This window comes from Pituophis catenifer, unplaced genomic scaffold, assembly GCF_029215685.1.
Source record: "Pituophis catenifer annectens isolate HBS135680 unplaced genomic scaffold, rPitCat1.0.hap2 SCAF_1, whole genome shotgun sequence".
NCBI classification, from domain to species: domain Eukaryota; kingdom Metazoa; phylum Chordata; class Lepidosauria; order Squamata; family Colubridae; genus Pituophis; species Pituophis catenifer.
The window spans coordinates 176183654-176205272 of NW_027256881.1; the positions used below are offsets into that span (position 1 = coordinate 176183654).

The 21619-nt window shown below is 36.4% G+C and overlaps 1 protein-coding gene across 1 annotated transcript in view; it reads right to left on the minus strand.

Annotated features, from left to right (window-relative positions):
- Positions 1-21619, minus strand: part of MAP2 (microtubule associated protein 2) — a 95025-nt gene that overhangs the window by 9041 nt on the left and 64365 nt on the right. The window contains exons 9-11 of the mRNA XM_070933828.1: positions 20194-20255; positions 14323-14473; positions 12454-12797 (exon numbers count right to left, since the gene is read on the minus strand). Coding sequence (XP_070789929.1) covers positions 12454-12797; positions 14323-14473; positions 20194-20255 — 557 coding nt within the window. The remainder of the gene's footprint in view (positions 1-12453; positions 12798-14322; positions 14474-20193; positions 20256-21619) is intronic.

Genomic DNA, 21619 nt, shown 5'->3' on the forward strand with positions numbered 1-21619 from the left:
TAAGATTATGAAAAAAGGGTGCAGTTCATTAGGAGATCTATGCTCTGCATGCAAATTGGGCCAGATTTAATCCCTTGGGCTACTGAATTATGTAGAGAATAACTTTTGTCTGATCTTTTGGAGCATTGTTGGCGTCTGACTGATTTCCTTGTTAAGGGAACAGATTAAAGCAGCCACAGAACTGAGTGTTGCCTGCCAGATGACCAAGAAAAGACACATTTCAGTCAAGGCATTCTGGACAGATGCAGCATGAATGCCCACTTGAACTCTGAATCACACTTTGCTCTGAAAATCCAGCTCTCTGCTGAGTCCTAATGCTGAGGTCGGTGGACCTCTGTGACTCTAGAACACAGCAGCTTTATATGCTCCAGTTTCCTGGGAGGACCAAGCACACCGGACAGGCAGGAAGCCACTTGAAGATTTTAAAAGTTTTATGAACTTCTCAGAGTCACTGGGAGTCAGGAAATGTTCAAACCGACTTATTCACTAACTCAACGAATGAATGAATGAATGAATGAATGAATGAATGAATGAATGAATGAATAAATGGATCAACCCAAGGTCAAATTAGCAGGTGAATTATTTTGAAGTGATTATCAAACGAAGGCAACATGTTAAGATATGATAGAAAACTGCAGAAGAAATGGTTGCAACAACTAGGTAATAAATGGAATACTGTATGACCCAGATTTTTGGCTAGAATGGGAAGAGGATATTGGAAGAATCTTCCCTTCTGAAGAATAACCTGAAGCAAAAACATTTACCATTTTAAAGTAGGCTTATATAATATATATATTCCCAGATGACAAAGACAGAATAACAAAATTTCTAATATGTATTCTCTAAAATAAAATGCAAAAATATAGTCATAATTCAGAAGACCATGGCATAAATGGGCAGGGAACAATGATTACATCTGCTCTATATAATGGATCCATAGGATTCTGAGTTATGACAGTTTTTTACCGATAACTTTTGCATTTAAGTTGTTTCATTTGATCAAAGCCTGACACTAGCAAATTCTGGCACCTTTTCTTTCAGAAGGATCAAACAAAAGTTTACTAGAATGCCCAAGAAAAATAATTTCTAGTTCCAAACTTTATGCAATGATATTCTTTCAGAATTTTTATTTTAAAAACCTTGGGGATTCTATGCATTAAACATTTGGTTTAGATCTGGCTCCAGTAGGAAAGGATATTAATATTGGTTATGTTTGCCATCTTGAGTTTTTTTTAAAAAATAATAAAGATAGGATAAAAACAAACAAATAAGCAAATCATTTGGAAGTTTATAAAACAACTGGCTGCCCTATCCTTGAAGTGACAAATAAGCACTTCTGAGAATAGCAATTGAGAAAAAGTATTTATCTGGAAATAGCTTTCCAAGCTTTATGATTTTCCTCAGGGTGATTTTGCAGCTCTTCAGATCCTTACTCCATCCATTTCCCAAGCATATATACAAGAATATTCTGAGTTGTCCTTACTATTTTAGATTTATGTTGACACCTACAATAATGCCCATTATCTACATTTTTTGAGAAACTAGATCCTGTAGAGACTATCAACCAATCTCCAAACTGAGACAAGTGTTTAATACTCTTAAACCCATCATAGATATTATTAATTACAATAGTTTGAACTGTGAATTTACAAAAATGCCATAATCCCTACTATGCAAACAAAACAATAACACATTGCTAGTGTTTTTTTCCTAGCGATTATAATTTACTTTTCCCTATATATGTCTGGTGCTTTGAAAATCCATCCATCCATTTATCTGGCCATACATACAGTATATACATATATTTAAAATCCCTTCTGAGGAATAATGCCAAAGAAATACTGAAGAAATATGTAAACAAAAACCCTGAATATGGCATCTCCTTTGTGATATAATAACAAACCCTTATTCAAAGGTTTTAATTAATTGTACTGTAGTGACATAGTGCTAAATCTGCATTCAAGTGTTTTTTCTGAGCTGAGTGATGAAAAGGGGAATGAAGGAAAGTCAGCTTTAGAAAATGCATGTCAAAAACAGGTCATGGGAAGCCCTGTGAAATAGAAGACACAAAGTCTTGGGAAAAGAGAAAGTGGCATTTCTTAAAGGAAGAAGGGGAGAGAAGAAACCTCTTATATGGAAAACAGACTTTCCTCATGAATTATGGAACAGTTAACCTATAGAGTAACAGTGCCAATAACACTGGACATTTCAAACCAGCTTTTCATCATTTGAGAAACAAGAAGGAGGAGAAAGATACACAGGAAAGATGCATAGAGGGGAAAGCTATGGTCCATCATGAAGATGGACAATAGGTGGGACATTCTGAGGGCTGAATAAAAAAGTTATCTGGAATACTTATTAAATGTACAGATGGAACTGCTTTTAACTTTTAGGGGGAAAACTCTCTTGGATATGTTTGAATGAAATTAAGGATCTCAACTGTCATATATTTTACCTAGTCAATAGTTCTCTATTTTAGAAGAGAAGGCATGGGTATTTCTGCCCAGATGGTAACCCAAGTTCTTGGAGGACCATATCCTTATTCTTGATTGGCAAGTAACATGCAGAATGATTGCCTATTTTGGGAAAAATATGTCACCAGCTCATTGCACAGCTGTGTTTTTCAAACTGCTTGCATGGTGTCTTCCCCTTCCCCCTCCATTTTTTAAAGTTTTTGCTTTATGAACAACTCTTGCCTACCATTCAGAAAACATCTCTCTTCTGTTCTCCAATTCTCTTACTTTTTCTAATTATGAATTTTGGATTTATTATCCCATTTGACTGTCCATGCCTTGAAATCACAGCTGTATCTTTCCTGAGATTCTGAAACTTTTCTGAATTCCTCTTCCCCGACACAAGTAGGATTTCTGAAGCTGCCAATATAAAAACCTTTTTGAAAATAATTAAATGCCACAAAGGTTCATTAAAAAGTTCCTAAATGTTTAAGTATATGTTTAAGTATACATGTTTTAAAACATATTTTATAATTGTCTAAGCTTTGTATTTTTTCTTCACAATCAGGTAGATTTTCAAGAAAATTCTAAGGGTATTCGCTTGTCTTCATTGCAGTATGCTGTTAGTTAAGGTGACTTTTTTAGTTTTACAGCTGCTGAATAAAAATTCTACCTTATGATGCCAGGGGAAAAAGGCTGTCCTTGTCTGAATCTATCCTGCACACATGACTGTGACTAGTGTTGCAAAAAACAAAAATACCAGAATTTTCCATTTATGAATTAAAATTACACAGCAAGGCAGTAAGAGAATACTTGCTTGGTGTTGCTCTCACTTCCAAAGGAAAGCAGCAATGCCTAAATGAGAGAGTTGTGTGTATGTGTGTAGTTTTGCAGAAAGTTTATGAAAATTCATATATATCTCAAGGATCATTCTTTGAAAGAAGGGCACACAACTCTCAATGTTAATTCAGTACCTTCAGGGTCCCTTCTGCTGTCTTTGCCAATTTCATATTTCCTTTGAAAGTTATAGAACACGACATTGCCAACAAAATGAGGCTCAACATGCAGAGCACTATTCAGAGACTGGCTGGCTTTTCCCATGTGCTATTTTAGAATGCAGAGCCATGCAAAAGAGAAGCTCTGGTAGAATCCCCAAGTGTTACACAGACCCATTTGGGTAGTAAAGATGTGCAGCTGACTTTTATTGATGACCCCTTATGCCCCTTCCAATTCTATGATTCTAAAGCTCTACGGTGGTCTTTCTGAGTCTTTCTCAAATTATTAAGTTGGAGATCAGGTAATTTTATCTGACATCACATACTAGCTACGAATGTGAGTGGGGGAGTTCTCTTCTTTAGATGGATTTCAAATGCATTTTTAAATTAGAGGTATGAACTGTAATGTTTGTAAAAATAAAGCTCTTGAATCTTAGCTGCATTTCTATTCAGGTATAGATTGAGAAAGTACAAATTAAATAAATTACAATTCCGATGTATGCTAAACCAAATTCTTCCATCTCTTATCTTTCTAAACTACTGCAAACAAATTTTAAGATAGCTAGGGAATGCAGAATGTCAGGACACTGGTATATTTAACTAGCCATTATGGGGGAGAAAGCAAAGCTGAGAGCACAGTGGTTATATGCATTAATAGCCACACATCTTCATTTTTAAAGATAACTATGAAATTTAACAAGTATAGATTGGTCAATTCTAGATGATATTTGAATATTTTTCTTCTAAGACATTCTCTCTTGCTAGAACATATTAAGAAGGGAGTTTGTTCTTTTTTTAAAAAAAAACAGGGCTCTACCAATAAATAAATTATCTGGGATACATTTAAGACTCTATGATTATATTCCTGTAAATTAAAAAAAAAGATGATTAAAGATTAATTTTTGTTATACGTTAGAAATCTCACAGACAAATCATATCAAGTATTTGTAGCAGCAAAGCTTAAATTGGAGGCAAATAACAATTTCAATTCTCTCTGAAATATATTGACTGGAAATACTGAGAATCTGATAGAAAGATACTAAAAAAATGCATTATTGTTTGAAACAAGAAAATTGACAACATGTTTAACTGAGATTCCAGATCAATGATAGAGAACTATTATCCAAGCTGAATTTATCAATTATCAGGGTTTTGATTTTTATACTGAGTTATATTAATCAGGGGCTTTTGTAACAATAGCAGATTATTAATTTCCTGGAAAACTAATATATTTGTCCCATAGCTAGAGTTATTACAAAAGGATTTGTTTCTCAACTTGTCAAGTTATATCATTGCACTCAGAAAGGATGCTTCCTGTCTCTTTTAATTTTCAATTTAGTTCTTAAACCACTGGCTATTTCTATTAGACAATCTCAAGATAGTATTAGTATGGTTGCATTCAATATTGAATATAAATTGTTCTTATGTGCAGATATTATGACTATCCTTGTTAATTGTACAATGTACAATTGTACAATGTCATTACCACCATTGCTTTATAAACAGCAATGTGTTTACATTCTGGTTATACTACTAGTTATAACAAACTTGATTTACTAGCATTAGGATCCACTACAGCTATAGATTATTGCAAGAGACTGGATCTACAATTTATATTGGTTCACTAAAATGTTTGGATTTGTATTTTTCTCAACATATATCACAATCTATTGAATTAACTACCGTGTTTCTCCAAAAAGACAACCCAGTTTGAAAAGAAGCTCTATCACATTTTTGAGCGCATGCGATAAAATTAAGCCCCACCTACAAAATTAGCTCTAATTAAGATCCTGCCCACCCCAGGGTGCAGGGGGTGGGGTGAGGCACACAGTTAAAAATAAGCTAGGGTGGGAGTGGGGGGTGAAGCTGCCCTACTTACCGGGTCTCGCACACCCCGACACCTGCCTCGCCTTCTTCTGTAGCCACTTGCCATCACTCGCACGCATTGCCCTGGCCTCCGTTTTGCCTTCAGATGCCTGCTGGCATCTGTTATCTGCAGCCAATAACCATGCTCCAGATCAATCCAGAGCTCTTTTATTGGCTGCAGATGCCTTCCAGCAGGTATCTGAAGGTGAAATGGAGGCCGGGGCAATGCGTGCAAGTGGCGGCAAATGGCTACAGAAGAAGTGGGCCAGAAGCGGGCTCCTAATGGGTGGGGCTATCGGTGCCACCGCCGCAAGGTGAACCCTCCAAAAAGAAGGCCTAGCTGTTTTTTTCGGGGCTCAAAAGAAAATAAGATCCAGCCTTCTTTTTTGAGAAACATGGTATATCTAAACACATAGGTGCAATTTCAGTAAATATAGCTTGACGATTAAAACTCTAATTAAGTCTTTGGTCAAGATTAATGTTATCAAAATGAATATTACATTGACATTAATATATATTTTAAGACAGATTCCAAAGTTACTACTTTTCACAGGTAGATAAACTACTGGTAGATCAGAAAATGTTTATATCAAGCTAAAGTCCCTTGACTCACCAAATTGAGATCATCATAAAATGCTTTAACTTACTAGATTTTCAACTCAATCATTGGACTTTTATACACTGCTGAAAAAAATAAAGGGAACACAAGCAGAAGACATCCGCGATCTGAATGAATGAAATAGCCTTATTAAATACTTTGTTCGTTACATACAGTAGTTTTGTGTATAAACTACTGTATGTAAAGAACAAAGTATTTAATAAGTCTATTTCATTCATTCAGATCGCGGATGTCTTCTGCTTGTGTTCCCTTTATTTTTTTCAGCAGCATATTAACATCAATATGTTTTATTCTTTTAGAATGAGGTGTTTTATTAATATTCCCTTCTTTTAGCCTAATTGGTGAGTGAGTGTGTACTGCCTCTGGAATCTTGGCAAGTTTTACAGTCCAGACACATTAAAACAGGGACCTTCTTTTCTAGCGTTGAAAGATAGACAAGTGAGAATGTGGCATTATGGAATAATCCAGTCCAATCCAAACATTTTAAATCAGGTGGTTTTAACAGTCTTTTAAAGACTTCCAGATACTGTGTTCATTTTCATTCCTCATTCTAAGGAAATGATTATGTAAAATGAAAGTCAGTATTAATGATTTAACTGAAATATGGAATTAAGAAGTAGAATTGCCTATTTTGAAGAATCAGAGGATCCAGTCATTAAAAAATGTAAAATGATAGTATTTTATCATTTAAAATAGATCAATTCATCAGAAAATTATCTATTTTCTGATATTATTTAATATTTATGGGACCCCTCAAACAATGTTTAAAAAGACTAGACATTGGTGTGGCAATTAATTTGTATGTTCTGGTCTAAGACTGTAATAATAAATTGTATTGTAATTAATTTGTAACATTGAACGACATTTCTAAAACTTAATCTGTCATTTAAGGACCTTTGGTTCTTTTGAGCATGAACCATGACAAAACAGATACTTTTACACAAATGGAAATACTTTATGGATTTTAAGGAATGGATTCGGGATAAGAATCATATGTTTTTGAAAAGTCTCTCTGTTTCTACTGGATACGGTTTAGATTTAATGCTAAGCTAAGATGTGAATTAATATTATATTAATTTTCCTTATTAATTAGTTTTCACATTTAGTTTATTTTAATTCCTATAATATATCTAGTTTTCTTGTCTCTCTGCCTAACCACTGTTTTTCCTCTTAATACTGTAGTTTTTTCATATTCTATTAAAATAAATAATACAAAAAAACAAAACACCCCCCCCCCCCCAATATTGATTTTTAAAGATTCTGGTTGCATTGCCATGATGAAGGTATATGGGCACCTGTTTTAAGCCTCATCAGAAATGAACTGTGTTGCATGTTATTTTGTCCTTTCCACAAACATATGAACTGCAGATCCACATTTGATCATCTCAGTTGTTGTGTATGTGATGCAATGTCCTCCACATTATAAATGTTCTAATTATTTTCTGTTTTCTATTTTTCAAGGAGATCTATAAGGAGAAATATACCTCAGCTGAAGTGTGTGGTTTTTAAAGGGTTCTCTAGCAGTTACCTAGCTGCCCACAGAGCATAAGAATATTCCTGTGGTAGGATATGTTTGATAATTTAAAAACTTTGTAATTTAAAACCAGAAATATATTTTACACAATTTCTTCAATCATAATTAAGAAAAAATAGCAACCAATGAGGGATTGGGGGGGGGAGGGATCTGGGAAGAAAAGGGCTGTGTATGTACAGCAGACTTCTCTCCTGACTTTCTTTGGGCTTCCTTGCCAATCATTAAGCTCCCAAAGGCTCTTTCTCTCCATGTTTCCCATTCCTGATGGACAGCATACTAGATTCTTCTGAAACATATCATTCACAGCAAAGAGAACCACACTGTACATTTGACAAGGAGAGGCTGCTTTTTGCCCAACACACCCTGAAGAAGAATAACAAGTGCTTGGTTTTTGTTTTTTTTTAAGTTGCCTTCATGTTGAGTTTGGCCCACAATGATTTATACAGACACATCCTTATTTTGGCAATGCCTTCTGGGATGTATTTTCAACTTCCTAGTCTAAACCACAGCAGTAAATATCTCCTGGTGATCTCCCATTCAACTACTAACCAGGCCCAATTCTGTTATATAAAACTACTTAATTTTTTGTAATGGTGAGTAATATTAAAATGTCATTGGATTAGGATACGTTTGTCTAGGAAGATTAACAGAAGTGGCACATTTTTCTCAGACTGCCCCTGTATTACTTTTCTGCTGTGCATCATACCATCAGAGATATGCCATTATGAAAATAAGATGGTTGGACTTTTGTTAGAATGCATAACTATGTTGGTGGTAGGATTATACTTCATTTTGTTTTTTTGTCTTAAATCATACATTATAAAAAATTACAATATTAGCAAAAGAGAAAAGCTAGAACTGTTCCCTTGATACTATCAGCAGCCACAGGGCTGAAGTTTTTGTGCTTAAACTATTTAAGAATGCAGTTCTTTATCTGCAACTTTTGGTGATTACATTAAGTAAGAGTGAGACTTTATGAACTGACTAGCAGTAGATTTAGCTGTGAGCAAAAGATACCTTTCTCCTGATTAAGAAATTGATGGCAATAGATCCTCTCTCCTTTGCCATTTTGCATGTTATAGCCATCCTTTTTTGGGGAGGGTCAGAAGTTTATTTCAGAAAAAAAAGTAACAGAACTTGAAATGCCTTTGTTTTGTTTCAGTTAACAATTGGGGAAACCTCATCTTACTTCATAGTACGTGATCACGATTATAAAGTCTAAGGTCTTCTGTTGACATGTGAGCCATTTCAAGCTTTTTCAAAATTTCCATTTTTTTGTTGTCAGATAGTTATGCTGTATAAAAGTACTAACAGAAGCAGACCAATATGTGTGCATAGGTTGAGAGCAAGAGATAGGTTAAACAGATTTATTAAGTAACTATCTACTGATGAGAACTATACTATATTTTGATTTATTAACAAACAACTTCTTACTGTTTTATGTAAGCACATCCAGTTGTTGGGGCTGTGACAATATTACTCTATTTCCAGACTAAGTGCATGGGTTAGTACATTCCTAGGTTAGTGTATGCCTCTGGCAAAAGGAACAAGTTTATCTCCCAATGACACTCTAAAATAGCATCTCTTCTCTCTTTAGACAGTTAGTTGTCATATCAGTTTATAATGGATTTTCCTCCCTTCTATGCTTTTTATTTTTGTCATAGCTATTTTAGCTCATATTATGAAACTCCAGCAGCATGCTCTTGATTTCCACAAATTGATTGTGGAAGCAGTTCATAGAAAAGCAGTTCATTTCAATAGCCAGGAAAGTCACAGCCCAGATATCTAATACTGAGGAAGCATCACCACATTATCTCAGATACTTAATTTTTTGAAAGTTAATTCTTATTGCCTAGAAGTACTTTTTCCAAAACTCCAAAGACCAGGCCTCTGGGTGGGCCCCCAAGTGACTGAAATGAAGCATCATTACCAAGCATGAAGACTGCTTTCAACAAGAATGGTCCACCCCTATCTCCTGCCGGACATCTCCCCATGCCCATCACACCATCATGTCACTGCTTGCCTTTACTTCCTTCGTATCACCCATCGCTTCTTCCCCAGGTCAAAGGAGCCATCGTATACTCAATTGCATGCGCCTTCAAAATAGCTGACTGATCTGGGATGCTTCTGCAAAGCACTCTGCAACCAAAACCTAGCCAGCCAGTCTATCTACTTCCTTCCATCCATCCATCCACTATACCATCTCATGGCTCAACCCAGGTACCTGGTGAAAATTTGAAAAAAGAAAGAAAAACCCTTCTTATACCCTTACCAACAGAATGAACCAGAAATGATTCTCCTCTCCTCTCCGTCTCTCTCCTAAGAAGGGACAAGAAAGTCCCATCTCCTCAAACCTTTATCACTAGTTTAGTTTGTTCCTTAGTCTTTTAGATGTAATGATGCCATGGAAACTTGGCTCTGGACACTCAAGATCCTCAAACTTTCATGTCCAGAGTGCAGAGTGAAGGAGATGGCCAAAATGATCACTATCCCAGAGAGCTCACATGACAGCCAGAGGATGCAGGTTTGTTGTCTTGGTATGTTATTGATCTATCTCCAAACTGATACCTGGGTGTCCAGTCTCTTCAGCACACCAAGATTGATTATTTCCAGTTCACTGTCACCACTGCTGCTTATGTCAGATTGGCCCTTGATGCTATCCCTCTTGTTGTTGCTTGCCATCACCATGTTGGAGGGTATAGTCAATTCTGCAGCTATGTAGAGTCATCTCTTCAGCTATATGTAAATGGAGACTGGCCCTCCCTAATTGTTTCTTTTGGATGAAAGTTCCCCTTTGGACTCTTTGAGTCAACTGGAGTAATCCCAGTACAATACCTTACACGCAGGCTGTGCACCTAAAGCTGTAGCTTTCTCATCTGTAATGGTGTGTATATATATATATATGTGTGTGTGTGTGTGTGTGTGTGTGTGTGTGTGTGTGCGCGCACACACACACACACACACAAACCTTCTGTAGGTCTTCTAATGTGATTATAGTACTTTTTAACCATTAACATTTGCCACAATGCTTATTTAGCAACCTAAGGGGGTACTTTATTTATATGAGGCAATTATCATACAACCCTTTCCCTAGTTTCTGTGTTCATTTTTATTATTCCATAGTGCACAAGAAAAAAGAGCAGCTTCAAAGAGGCTCCAATGTCCTCAGGTTTGTCTAAATATTGCTCAAAATTGATTTTCTTTCTTCCTTCCTCTCCCACTCACCTTAGTAACATGTTGCTATGGCCACAGTCATTCAGAGAAATGTTTAAGAGCAGATGCCACTGTAACTGCTTTATGGTACCCAATGAGGACTTTTCTATCCAGATTTATGCTTTATCATCTAAGCAATGGTATGCTATCCACATTTTCTACCAAAATAAATGTGGATCATCTGCTGTGGCATACTATTTTATTCTATCCTTGTGGATAGGAGGAAAAGATATTTGTCAATCAATGGAAACTTAGGTAAGAAATTGTGATACTTAGCTATATGCCAGCTTGAAGGCATGAAGGGAGAGATTAATTGACTTTCTGTTCTATTAAACTTGCAAAAATACAAATATACTGATTTTAATTCTGAAAAATTAAAAACATAATGATACCTTGAAAGAATTTAGACTTGATTTAAATATATATTACATTGGATTATGAGATATAAAGGCTGAAAGGGAAAGGGTAAAAGCAACTGAGACATGTTAAGGGTCCAATACATAACTGGACAGAGAAAGAAGAGTAACAAGGACAAGCTTAGTTTTGCCATATAGAAAAATCCAATTATATGAAGCTTGGCTACGTTTGCGTTGTAGTTCACAGAGAAATTTACTACATGTTAAAATATAGATCAATGCCACACACTCCCCACAATTAGTGAAGAACCTTCATTTCTCATCTCAATGCTCAAGAACAGATCTGAGATAAGAGAGCAAATGATGTTTGTATTTGTAAACCAATAAAATCAACTAGTTAGAACCTGGAGAATCAGAAAGTAAGAAAACTCTGAAAAAGCTAAAAGTCTGACCCAAGAGCTTTTGAGGCATGATGCTGATCTCAAGGCATCACATGAGTGTTTAATGGTCTTTAACCAACTATGCTTTCCATTCCCAGCAGAAATTGAGGAAAGTAACCCGATCAGGAAGAAGGCAATGTATACATGCAACTCTCAAACTGAGCCAGTTGGGGTATTGGGAGGTTTGCTGCCGCTATTCTTCTACAGATACTGTAGCAGAACTCTCCTAGTAGTAGATACTTCTTTTAGTTTCTTAATCCTTCTGTGCAGAAGGCAGGGATTATTGCATGAAAGCATCCCAAACAGGCAGATAGAAGATATTATAGCAATATGAAGCTGCATGACATTTTTCTGAGAGGCTGAATAAAACAGGCACCATAATTTGGAATTATTTTTGATGAACGAGGCACACTTGATCGTTCAATATAAATAATAGTGAGATCTTAATGTATACACATTCTGCTATTTTTACGATTTATGGAATGTCCAGATATTTGCAGCTCCAATCTGGTAGCCCTCATTTGAAAGCAATTCCACAAAATAAAATAAAATAAAATTTCACAAGAAATAAAGCACAATTTGCATTTTAGGCAAATTATACCAAAGTATTTCACAAAGCTATCCCTTTATCATCATAAAGTCAGATTATAAAACAAAAACATTTAAGTGGTTAACTTCACCCTCTAGAAGTTTCCATTCTGCAGATTTTCTTTCTACTTTATCAGAAGTAATTGGCTTCTTTTCTTCTAATAAAGGATACTAACACCTTATACATTCAAATATACTGCTAGGAAAAATGCTAAACGAATGGAACAAGAAGTGTGAGTAATTAGGTGTCAATTACTACTAGAATAGAATTAGAAGTGTACAGTAATTAATGAAGAATGTCTTTGGTAGCTACAAGTCAATACTGCCTGTTCTTCTCAACTCTCTCTACCCTAATCCTGTTTTTAAATGTACTTAAATGAAAGCCTTACCTGCCCCCCTTTAGGCTGATACTTGATGTTGTCTGTTGACCCAACTTTGGACCTGACATTCTTGAGATCTGGTAGAGGTTGATTAATCAGACGAAGTTGCTTAGGGGTTGCTGGAGATTTCGGAGGTGTGCGTATGATAGCAACTTTTTTCTCAGTGGGTACCAGAATTGCAGATGTGGGAGTACCCGGTGTATGTGGGGTTCTGGAATAACTAGGGGTCCCAGGTGTTCCTGGGGTTCGAGAGGAATAACTAGGTGGGGTTCCAGGAGTGATGGCAGTTGATCCTGGAGTAGTTGGAGTTGATGTACCACTTTTTCCTGTTCGGCTTCGAATAGGCTCTGATCCTGTATTGATAACAGAATTCTGTTTGTTCTATGATATTAATACCATTTCCTAGAGAGAACTGGCATCTAATTGTTCATAAAAGAACCTGATCACAAAAATATTCAGTCTTTGCTAAAACTTTTGAGGATCAGGGTGAGACTTAAAATTGAACAATATTATACTAAATGACAAGATTATCATGAAGTACAAACCAGCTGGGATTTAAAGCAAGTTAAAAATCAATAATATTGGATATTTGCAATTATATCTTTCATAGTTTAATGATCCCCAAGGAGAAATCAATGAAAAAGAGAGTTAGAGTTAAGGCTTAATGCAGATTTCGATCTTCAACAGTATCTCCATGTGCTCCCTACTTCTAGCTTCATCTCTCCCTATGACTACCAGTTCTGGGTTGCAAATACCTGGCTGTCATTTGATGATAGGAAAAGATACACTCATGATTAGTGGATATCTGGATTTTTGCAGCCCAGATTCAATAGCCCTGCCTGTACCTCTAAATTAAGATTATGCTTAAAATTTAGAATCTCTTCATAAATTGGAAATTTTTTCCCTTAAATCAAAAACATTATATATTACAAAATGCAAGGCATTCTTTTCCATATATTTTAAAATTCTGCTATCAAATATTTCAAGGAACTGATATAAACTATACAAATAGAAATTTAGGATGTGTCCAGGGATTACCTTTTTTCTGCTAAACTTTTCTCTTTTCCTAAACACAGAATTGTCCTAGCTTTTTAAAAAGTATCCAATTACACAGAACCCATACTTTATAATATACCTAGAATTTTTTTATCAGATCTTCTTCTCTGGTAGTATACATTCCTCTTACAATAGAAACACAGCTGAGCAGAAACTGGTTGCTGTCTAATTTAGATATCATCTCTGGTCTAAAACGTATTTCTTCAACATGGCAGTGTGGCCACCAATGCATCCAGAAATATTTCTTTTGAAACCAGACAGACTCTGTATTTCATCTTGTCTTGTCTCATCTCATCTCATCGGATTCTTTTAGTTTAAAAAAATTAAATGGGAGATTAGCATATTGCAAAAATATTGCAATTTTTTTTATTTCCAGAAACATTTCTGGGTCCTGCATAGACTCTAGGTGGGGCGGGTTTCAAAACCCGTCACTACCGATTCGCTCGTGGGCGCACGCGTGCTCACACACCACTTCTGTGCGTGCACAGAAGCGTCTGGGTGAGTGGGCGGAGCCTCCTACCACCACTGCTACCGGTTCACCCAATCCGGGGTGAACCGGTAGCAACCCACCACTAGTCTAAACCAAAAGCTAAGATTGCATCTTATAAGGTTACAGGGAATAGTGCTCTAGAATTGTACTAGTTTGCCTTCTGATAAATGGGGATTTTTGAGACTGTCTGGGCTCATTGTAGCATAATTGTTGTAAGATTATTTATAAAATGCTTTCAAAATTTCAAAAATGCCCACTAAGTCAAAATAGATTAGAGAACCCTGAGCTTGTGCTTCCAACTTTAACTCTGAATTATAGGGCAAGAGACATACTTGTAGTTCGTCGTACGGATGAGATGGTGCTGTTCAGGGAGAAAGAATTTTCATCTCGTTCTCTGTCTGCTGAGATACCTCTTCGGGCGGGTAAAATGGAAGAAGGTCTTGGTAAAGAGGAGCGCTTTTCAGGACTCTTGGTTATTCCATCCTAATACAAAAAAAATAGGAAGCATTTTTGTTTTAAATATGTACTGGTATATTCAGCTCCAGCCTAACTTTGCATTTAAACCATTAAAGGGAAAGCAACACTACAGTAGTACAGTACAATAGTACAGAAGCTGTTGAGGAAAAAGGGTAGACTCCAAGGTTGAGGTCAGAAAGTTGACTTAATTTGGCTATGACTGCATCAGAATAGCCTTATTTTATTTGCATTTAAAGTAAAAAAAAAATTGCGTCTCTGCTGTGAACATACATTCATAGATCCATACACAGACATATAATCTGAAGCTAAATAGAACAACCATTCACTTGGTACTTGGAAACGGGCAGAGTGACTTCTCAACATACAAAAATTACTTGTAAAAGCCAAAGTTCTTAAGCAAGGGCTCTTCTATTGCAGCAAATGGCCTAAACCTACTACAAGTAGTCCTCGACTTATGATCAAAATTAAGTCCAGAATGTTGGTCTTAAGTCGTTGTGGTTGTTAAGGAAGATACCCATGTGGCTGCCTTGCTCAGCAACCACAATCCCAGCTCTTCCCATTGTGGTCATTAAGCAACCGCCCAGGTCATTAAATGACCTGCTGGCATGCAGAAATCTGCATGCTGGCAGGCTCAACGTCATGCAGGCCTCCTACCTCCTCCCACATTCCAAGAAGCCTTAAGCAGCTAGGCTCAGGAGTGTGCAGGCCTCTGCCTTTTCCCCCACTCCTGAGTCTTCCAGTGAGCATCAGGTTTCTGCATCCCAATGGGCCTAGGCAGCTGAGGTCTCCAGCCCATGTTGGGGGAGAGGGCAGTTGCAGTGTTCCCAAGGGTGGGAAAGTTGCCAAGAACTTGAATTTTGATCACATGATCATGGGGTGCTACAATGGTTGTAAATTCAGGCAGGGATTGTATGTCCCTTCACTCAGCGCTATCATAGTTTTGAATGGTTTGCCGAATGAATGTTCATAAAACGACAACTACCAGTATGTGCATCTTATGAAATTTGTAGACATTGAATAGAATTAAATAATACATTAAGCTTTTTGAACAAATTTATTTTTATCATCTGTAAATTAAGTTTTAATACTAGTCATTATCAAGGCAACAAATCCCAGATTCTGACATCCTATGACATCACAACTCAGCTCTATCTCACACAGTTCTATCCTTGGCACTTCTTTGGATTCTGAAATTGGCTTTGCCTGCCAGAATCTGTAAATCAGCCTTTGCATTTCTTCCTGTTTACCTTTTCTCGTACTGTTTTTCAAAAACAGTTATGGGAATAGATCATCACCACTTTCTCTCATCAATTTTCTCATCACTTGTGATCTGTGATGAGGAATGACTAGATTAATTCCCTTTTATAGACTTTATAAGCTAACCACGAGAAGTGACCCATTGGAACTTTTGATATTATGAACCAATTTGATTATATTTCTAACTTATATACTGCATTTCTTTTTTATTTGGGAAAAAGGATATCAAGGTGAGATATCTATATTTGATAGTGAAGGGAAAAAAAATAAAGATGTGGGAATTCATTCTTGTTCTACCTCAACTGCCTTACCTGAGCTGTTTTTGAATAGTCTCTTGGGCCCGCTGAAGAGGGCCACGCAATATAATTGTCTTTACTGCGCAAAACAACTTTTTTAGTGGTGATTAGTGAACAAGCAGAGTTGGGTCTTGGAGGAAGCAATGACTTTGCTCTAACCTTTGAGGCAGGAATCTTTGACAAAGAAGAAGTCTAATTATAGGAAAACAAAAAGAAGAATGTAATACGAAGATGAATAATGAGACAAACAGAAAATGTATGGAATATGGAAAACAGATTTCAAATCAGAACCTTAAAAATAATTATTGTATTGTATTATTGTTATTACATTAAAATAAGCATACATTAAAGTGATTTCATTGTTCAAATCATAAGAAGAATGATATAATGGCTATTTTTCAAAAGTTGACATGGTTTTTTCTGAAGCTAATTTACACTATCACTGGCCCATGCTAACATTCTATTTTTCTACTTTTACTGTTAGCATCTTTCCAGGTTTTAAGACTGGAATTTCAGTTATAGTATTCACCAAAGAGTATTGATATCCAAGTTAGGATTCCTTCGGTTACCAGGCTGAGGCTAGACTTGCACTGACTCTATTCTAGGTAAATACAGCCTATATTCATATTATTTATAATGTTATTGTAAGATACAGGTTTTTTTAGATCTCAGAAAAATAAGTCAATAAGCACTTTAAATTCAAGTTTAGGATATTAGTAGACAATATTGCTTTGAAACTGCTATTAAAACATTATGCATTACGCATTATTAACTGCAGCAGTCACAGACAAACTGCTATATCTTGTTAAAGCTGGAGAGAACATAGTCCTTGCCTTACGAAGTCTTCACACATAACTAATTTTAACAAAGCGAATTATGGAAACCTTATGATATCATTAACATTTTTGCTGATTCTTTTCCTATTGCAAAACAAAATACAGAGGGCACTGTTTGTCTTTTTTTTTAAATAAAAAATTTATTATTAATTTCCTTTCAGAAGCCTTTCACCTGAAGTCACACTCAGGTGCATTCCATATGCTATTCTTCATTTCAGTTTTAAATATACAAATCAAAGTAAATCAAACTCATATATGTGGCCTTTGTAAATTCATACAGATATAAGGACTAGGTTAGAATTACATTTAAAGAAAATAAATTGGGCACCAAAAACATGCAATGTGAATAACTTCCAAAAGAATAGCTATGTTAATCTATAAAGCCAAAAAACAGAGTAAGTATTGAAAAACAGAACAGAGGGATGGGATTTGATGGGCACAATTAGTATTATTATGTTGGGGTTTATAAGCATATATGAGCATATAAGGCAGGGGTGTCAAACTCAAGGCCCAGGGAGCAGATTCCGCCTGCGGGGAGCTTAGATCTGGCCCACAGGGCTATCCTGGAAACAGTGAAGGACTGGCCCGTAGTGCCTCTGCCAGCAAAAACGGAGCTCCCTGAGCTCCATTTTCACTGGCAGAGGGTTGCAGGACGCCATTGCAGCTGAAAACGAAGCTTGGGAGCCTGTTTTTGCTAGCAGAGCGCTCAGACCGCCAGAGGTGCTCCCGACATGAGTGACATCAAGCTGACCATGCCCACCCTAGCCATGCCCCCCATCCCCAAAGTCAAACACAACTCTGATGCGGCTCTCAATGAAATCAAGTTTGATACCCCTGATATAAGGTTTGAGAAATTGTTTATGAAACTGTTTAATCCAATAAATATTTTTCTCAGAAAAATTCTATGAAGTTCATTGAACTCAAGTCTCCCAGCCACAGACCAAGAATTGTAACCATCAAGTGACAGATTTATTTTAGAGAGAGATATTTTTTTATTTATTAAATTTATACAGCTGCCCATCTCACACAAAGTGATTCTGCACAGTGTATAATTATTAAAATAAAACAATAAAAAAATTATTAAAACAGACATCATTAAAGAGATAACCTCCTTTACTTAATCGACTCTCTGCCATCTTAAGATACTTGTGCTCAGAGCAGATAAGGTAGTCAGGGGGCAAGCTTGCTACTTGAAATTATCACTTCAAGTAGTGACAGGAATTGAACAGAAGTGTAAGATGATTTTTTAAAATTTACATATGCAAATTACTATTCTTTCACTATCGAATTCTGAAAAGCTGTGGCTGCTGGATAAAAAGGAAAAAGATACTTTCAGTGGGTGAGCAAAGGTATTAAATACAAACAGGCAAATGTACATGTGCATATTAGATAAAAGGGAACAGGACAGCCAGTGGTGGGTTTCTACAGGTTCACTCCGGTTTGGGAGAACCAGTAGTGGTGGCGGCAGGAGGCTCTATCCACTTGCCCGGACGTCATCATGGATGCTCTGCGCATCTACAGAAGGTTCTGTGCATTCGCAGAAGTGCTGTGCGCAAGCTCACAGTTCCGAACCGGTAGCAAAGTAGAACCCACTACTGAGGACAGCCATATGTTTATTCAATTATCTGCACATCCCATGCAAATGAGTATGTGAGGTATATAATTTTTATAACATCTGGGGTATGGGAGAAGCCATCTCTTTCTACCTTTCTTTATAGTTTTCTTCTCAATCTGGTTTATTCTGAAGCAGCTAGACAAATGGTAATTATGCCCAGTCCCCAAAGTTATGGCCATTGCAATGCCCCTACAGCCATGGGATCAAAATTTGGGCAGCCAACTCACTTAACTGCAGGGGTGCTTCAATTCCCTTCATCTCTCCCCCCCGCTCCACATCATCTGTGTCCCTTTGGCTGCCCTTAGCTACACTGACTCTACCACTCCCAGATGCTCTTTGCCATCTTCTTCCTCCCACTGCTGAGGAAGTGTGCCCAGCCTGGCTCTTCATGAGGCAGGATGTGCAGCCTTGTCCAAATTGTGTCAGCTTTGTCCAAATCATGTGCAGCCTTCTCATGAGGCTCTGAGGGCCACATGCAATTTGTACAAGGCCGCGCTTTGTTTGTAGAATGGTCTAAATAGTCTCAGATAGAAGGTCTGGTGATTTGGATTTGATAGGCTCCCTTTCCTTGGTTATGTTTTATCATATCTTATTATTTGATTTCAATTTCTGCACTAAGATGGACTTAGTCGCTTCATCCGGTTGTATGATTCCAGCTGCAAAACTCATAACAGGTATATTTAAATCAGAGGGGATATTTCTTCCCTATAGACTAAAACAGAATATATGTCTGAGGAAATAAATATAAAGAATTGGAAAGCATTTCAACTTTGGCCACATCCTTTTTCATCCTGCATTTCCTGTTAGAACAGGTATGGTTTAAGAGAGACATTCTGCTCCTCCCATCTTTCTCTTCGCAGGAAAGGGGAGAAAGGAAGCAAAAAGAAAAGATGGCACTTCATAGAACCTCCCAGTTGTAAGTCACCAGTCAACTGAATTTGTGACCTTGAACAAAGGATAAACATGGAAAGCAAAGTACTATGAATGGTACCTACCACATCTGGTAAAGTGCAGTCAAACATATTTGTGCAATGATTCCTTCCTTTGTAATGGTTAACAATGGGTGATAAAGATATTGTTCTGTTCTGCTGGTGGTGGTTCATTGTGCTGATTTCCTATTTTATGCTAATGAAAACAGGTTTTCTTTGCATCTTGAGGCTATGACAGCACTAGTTTTATTATATTTTCGTCTAGATTTTGCTTAATGCCTTGAGAGTCCATGCAGCCAGATTTTCAGCTGCCTTGTAATTCAGGGGCCCTGACCAGAGTGTGCTGGTGTCAATTTGCTTATCTAGCTGGTTAGCATTCAGTCCCAGCTTCAGTGTATTGGCTGAACTTTGGATTCCCCCCCCCTTTTTTTTTCCAGGCAGAGCAGCTGCCATTGGCTTTTAAACATACAGAAAGCAGATGAGATATAGATTCTAATATTTTCTCTTACAAGAATGAATCAGACTGATAGATTGAAAGTAGTGCCATGAAATTCTCAGAATTGCATCTGATTGAACATAAAATAGAAAACTTAATATCTTTCTGTCAATATGTAATTTTACACAGTACAGCAATTAGAATATTTTAAGATCCTATGATTAATTTCAAAGTAAGTAAAAAAGAAATTATTTGTTTAAAATTGTCAAATGGTTTTTAAAGTTATTTATGGTAATAAAACCACCAAATATTCAAAATACGCAGACATTTAAAACACATAAAGGCAAATTCACCCACCGAAAGTTTTTCCTTTGCTTGCTTAAACACCCCAGGCGTCTGGTTTATTTCACCACCAGCAGCTATTAGAAAAAAAGGGGAAAAGGGTTAACATTTGAAAATCATAACTTCAAATTAACCTTTAACATTTTCAGTTTAAATTGCCATGCAATATTTATAATGAAGTAATTACTGGCCCAACTTTTGCTAATTAAAAAATAAATTGCAATTGGAAAATTAAAGAATAACACTTCATAATGTTCTCTAAAAATGTTACCATCAGAGATTGCAAAGAAAATTATGAGGTTTGAATGATGTGGTATTAACAGCATTATATTCAAACAATTAGCAATAATCTGAAATCATTGGCCATCACCTTTTAAAACATATCAGCACCAGTAATATTTGGTCATGACTTAAAACCACTTCCTATGTGTATGTACTGCATCTTCTAGGAATAATATTACAAAGGAGGGCAAGACTTTATTTATATTAAAATAAAAGAATAGGACACTGAAATGATGGCTTTTATTTCCATTGTGTTATCTGTTATTTAAATGGTTTGCCCATAAACCAATTTACAAACATTAAAAAAACCGTAGTTAAAGAAACAGTGAATAAATACATAGCCCAACTGTTATATTCCATTCTTTTGGTTAGCAGCACGGAATGTAGAATTTGTACATATAAGAAAATCCTTGCATGTATGTTCAGTCTACTCCTCTGTAGTTGAAAAGGACAATGTGGGCATGAGTCAACATGCAAGATGTGAGTGTAACATCCCTCACTGAACAGTTTCCAAACTTCTTACTCTGAGCTGGGGAAGCATGGAAAATGCTTCTATAATTTCTGGCTCCATGTATGTTTTCCATGGTGTTCAGGTGAGTCAAACATAATAGTCCTGAGATCTTCATCATCATCAAAGGAAGGTTGGGAAGAGAGTCAAGATGATACAGAGGAGCAGCATGTATGCATCCTTTCCTCACCCCTTTAATCGTCTTATGTGCAATCTGAATAACTGTGCCTAGCTTAACATATCCTATTGTATTAATCATCACCAGTTCATTGCTTGCAGTCAAATTCAAAGAACACAACTGCAGCAGATAGCATGGTTTGCAACATACGTTTCTTAGAGATCTGATGGAATTATTTCCAAGGTCCAGTTTGGCCAAACATTCCATGGTTTGCAAGGAAGTATCTATTATCAGTTTGGCTACATTATTATCAAATTAAATCCTTAAGTAACATTTAAAAAGTATTGGTAAATATATTAAAAGAAAAATAAAATAAAATAGTGTAGTCAGTATTTGCAGGATATATTAATTACAAGCTGTTTGCATAATATTTTCTCAGTTTACTACTGGTCCCATCTACCCACCTACCCACCCACTCTTCCACGTAATAGATACATCTGATTGAATCATATATCAGTGATCCACAGCTATTA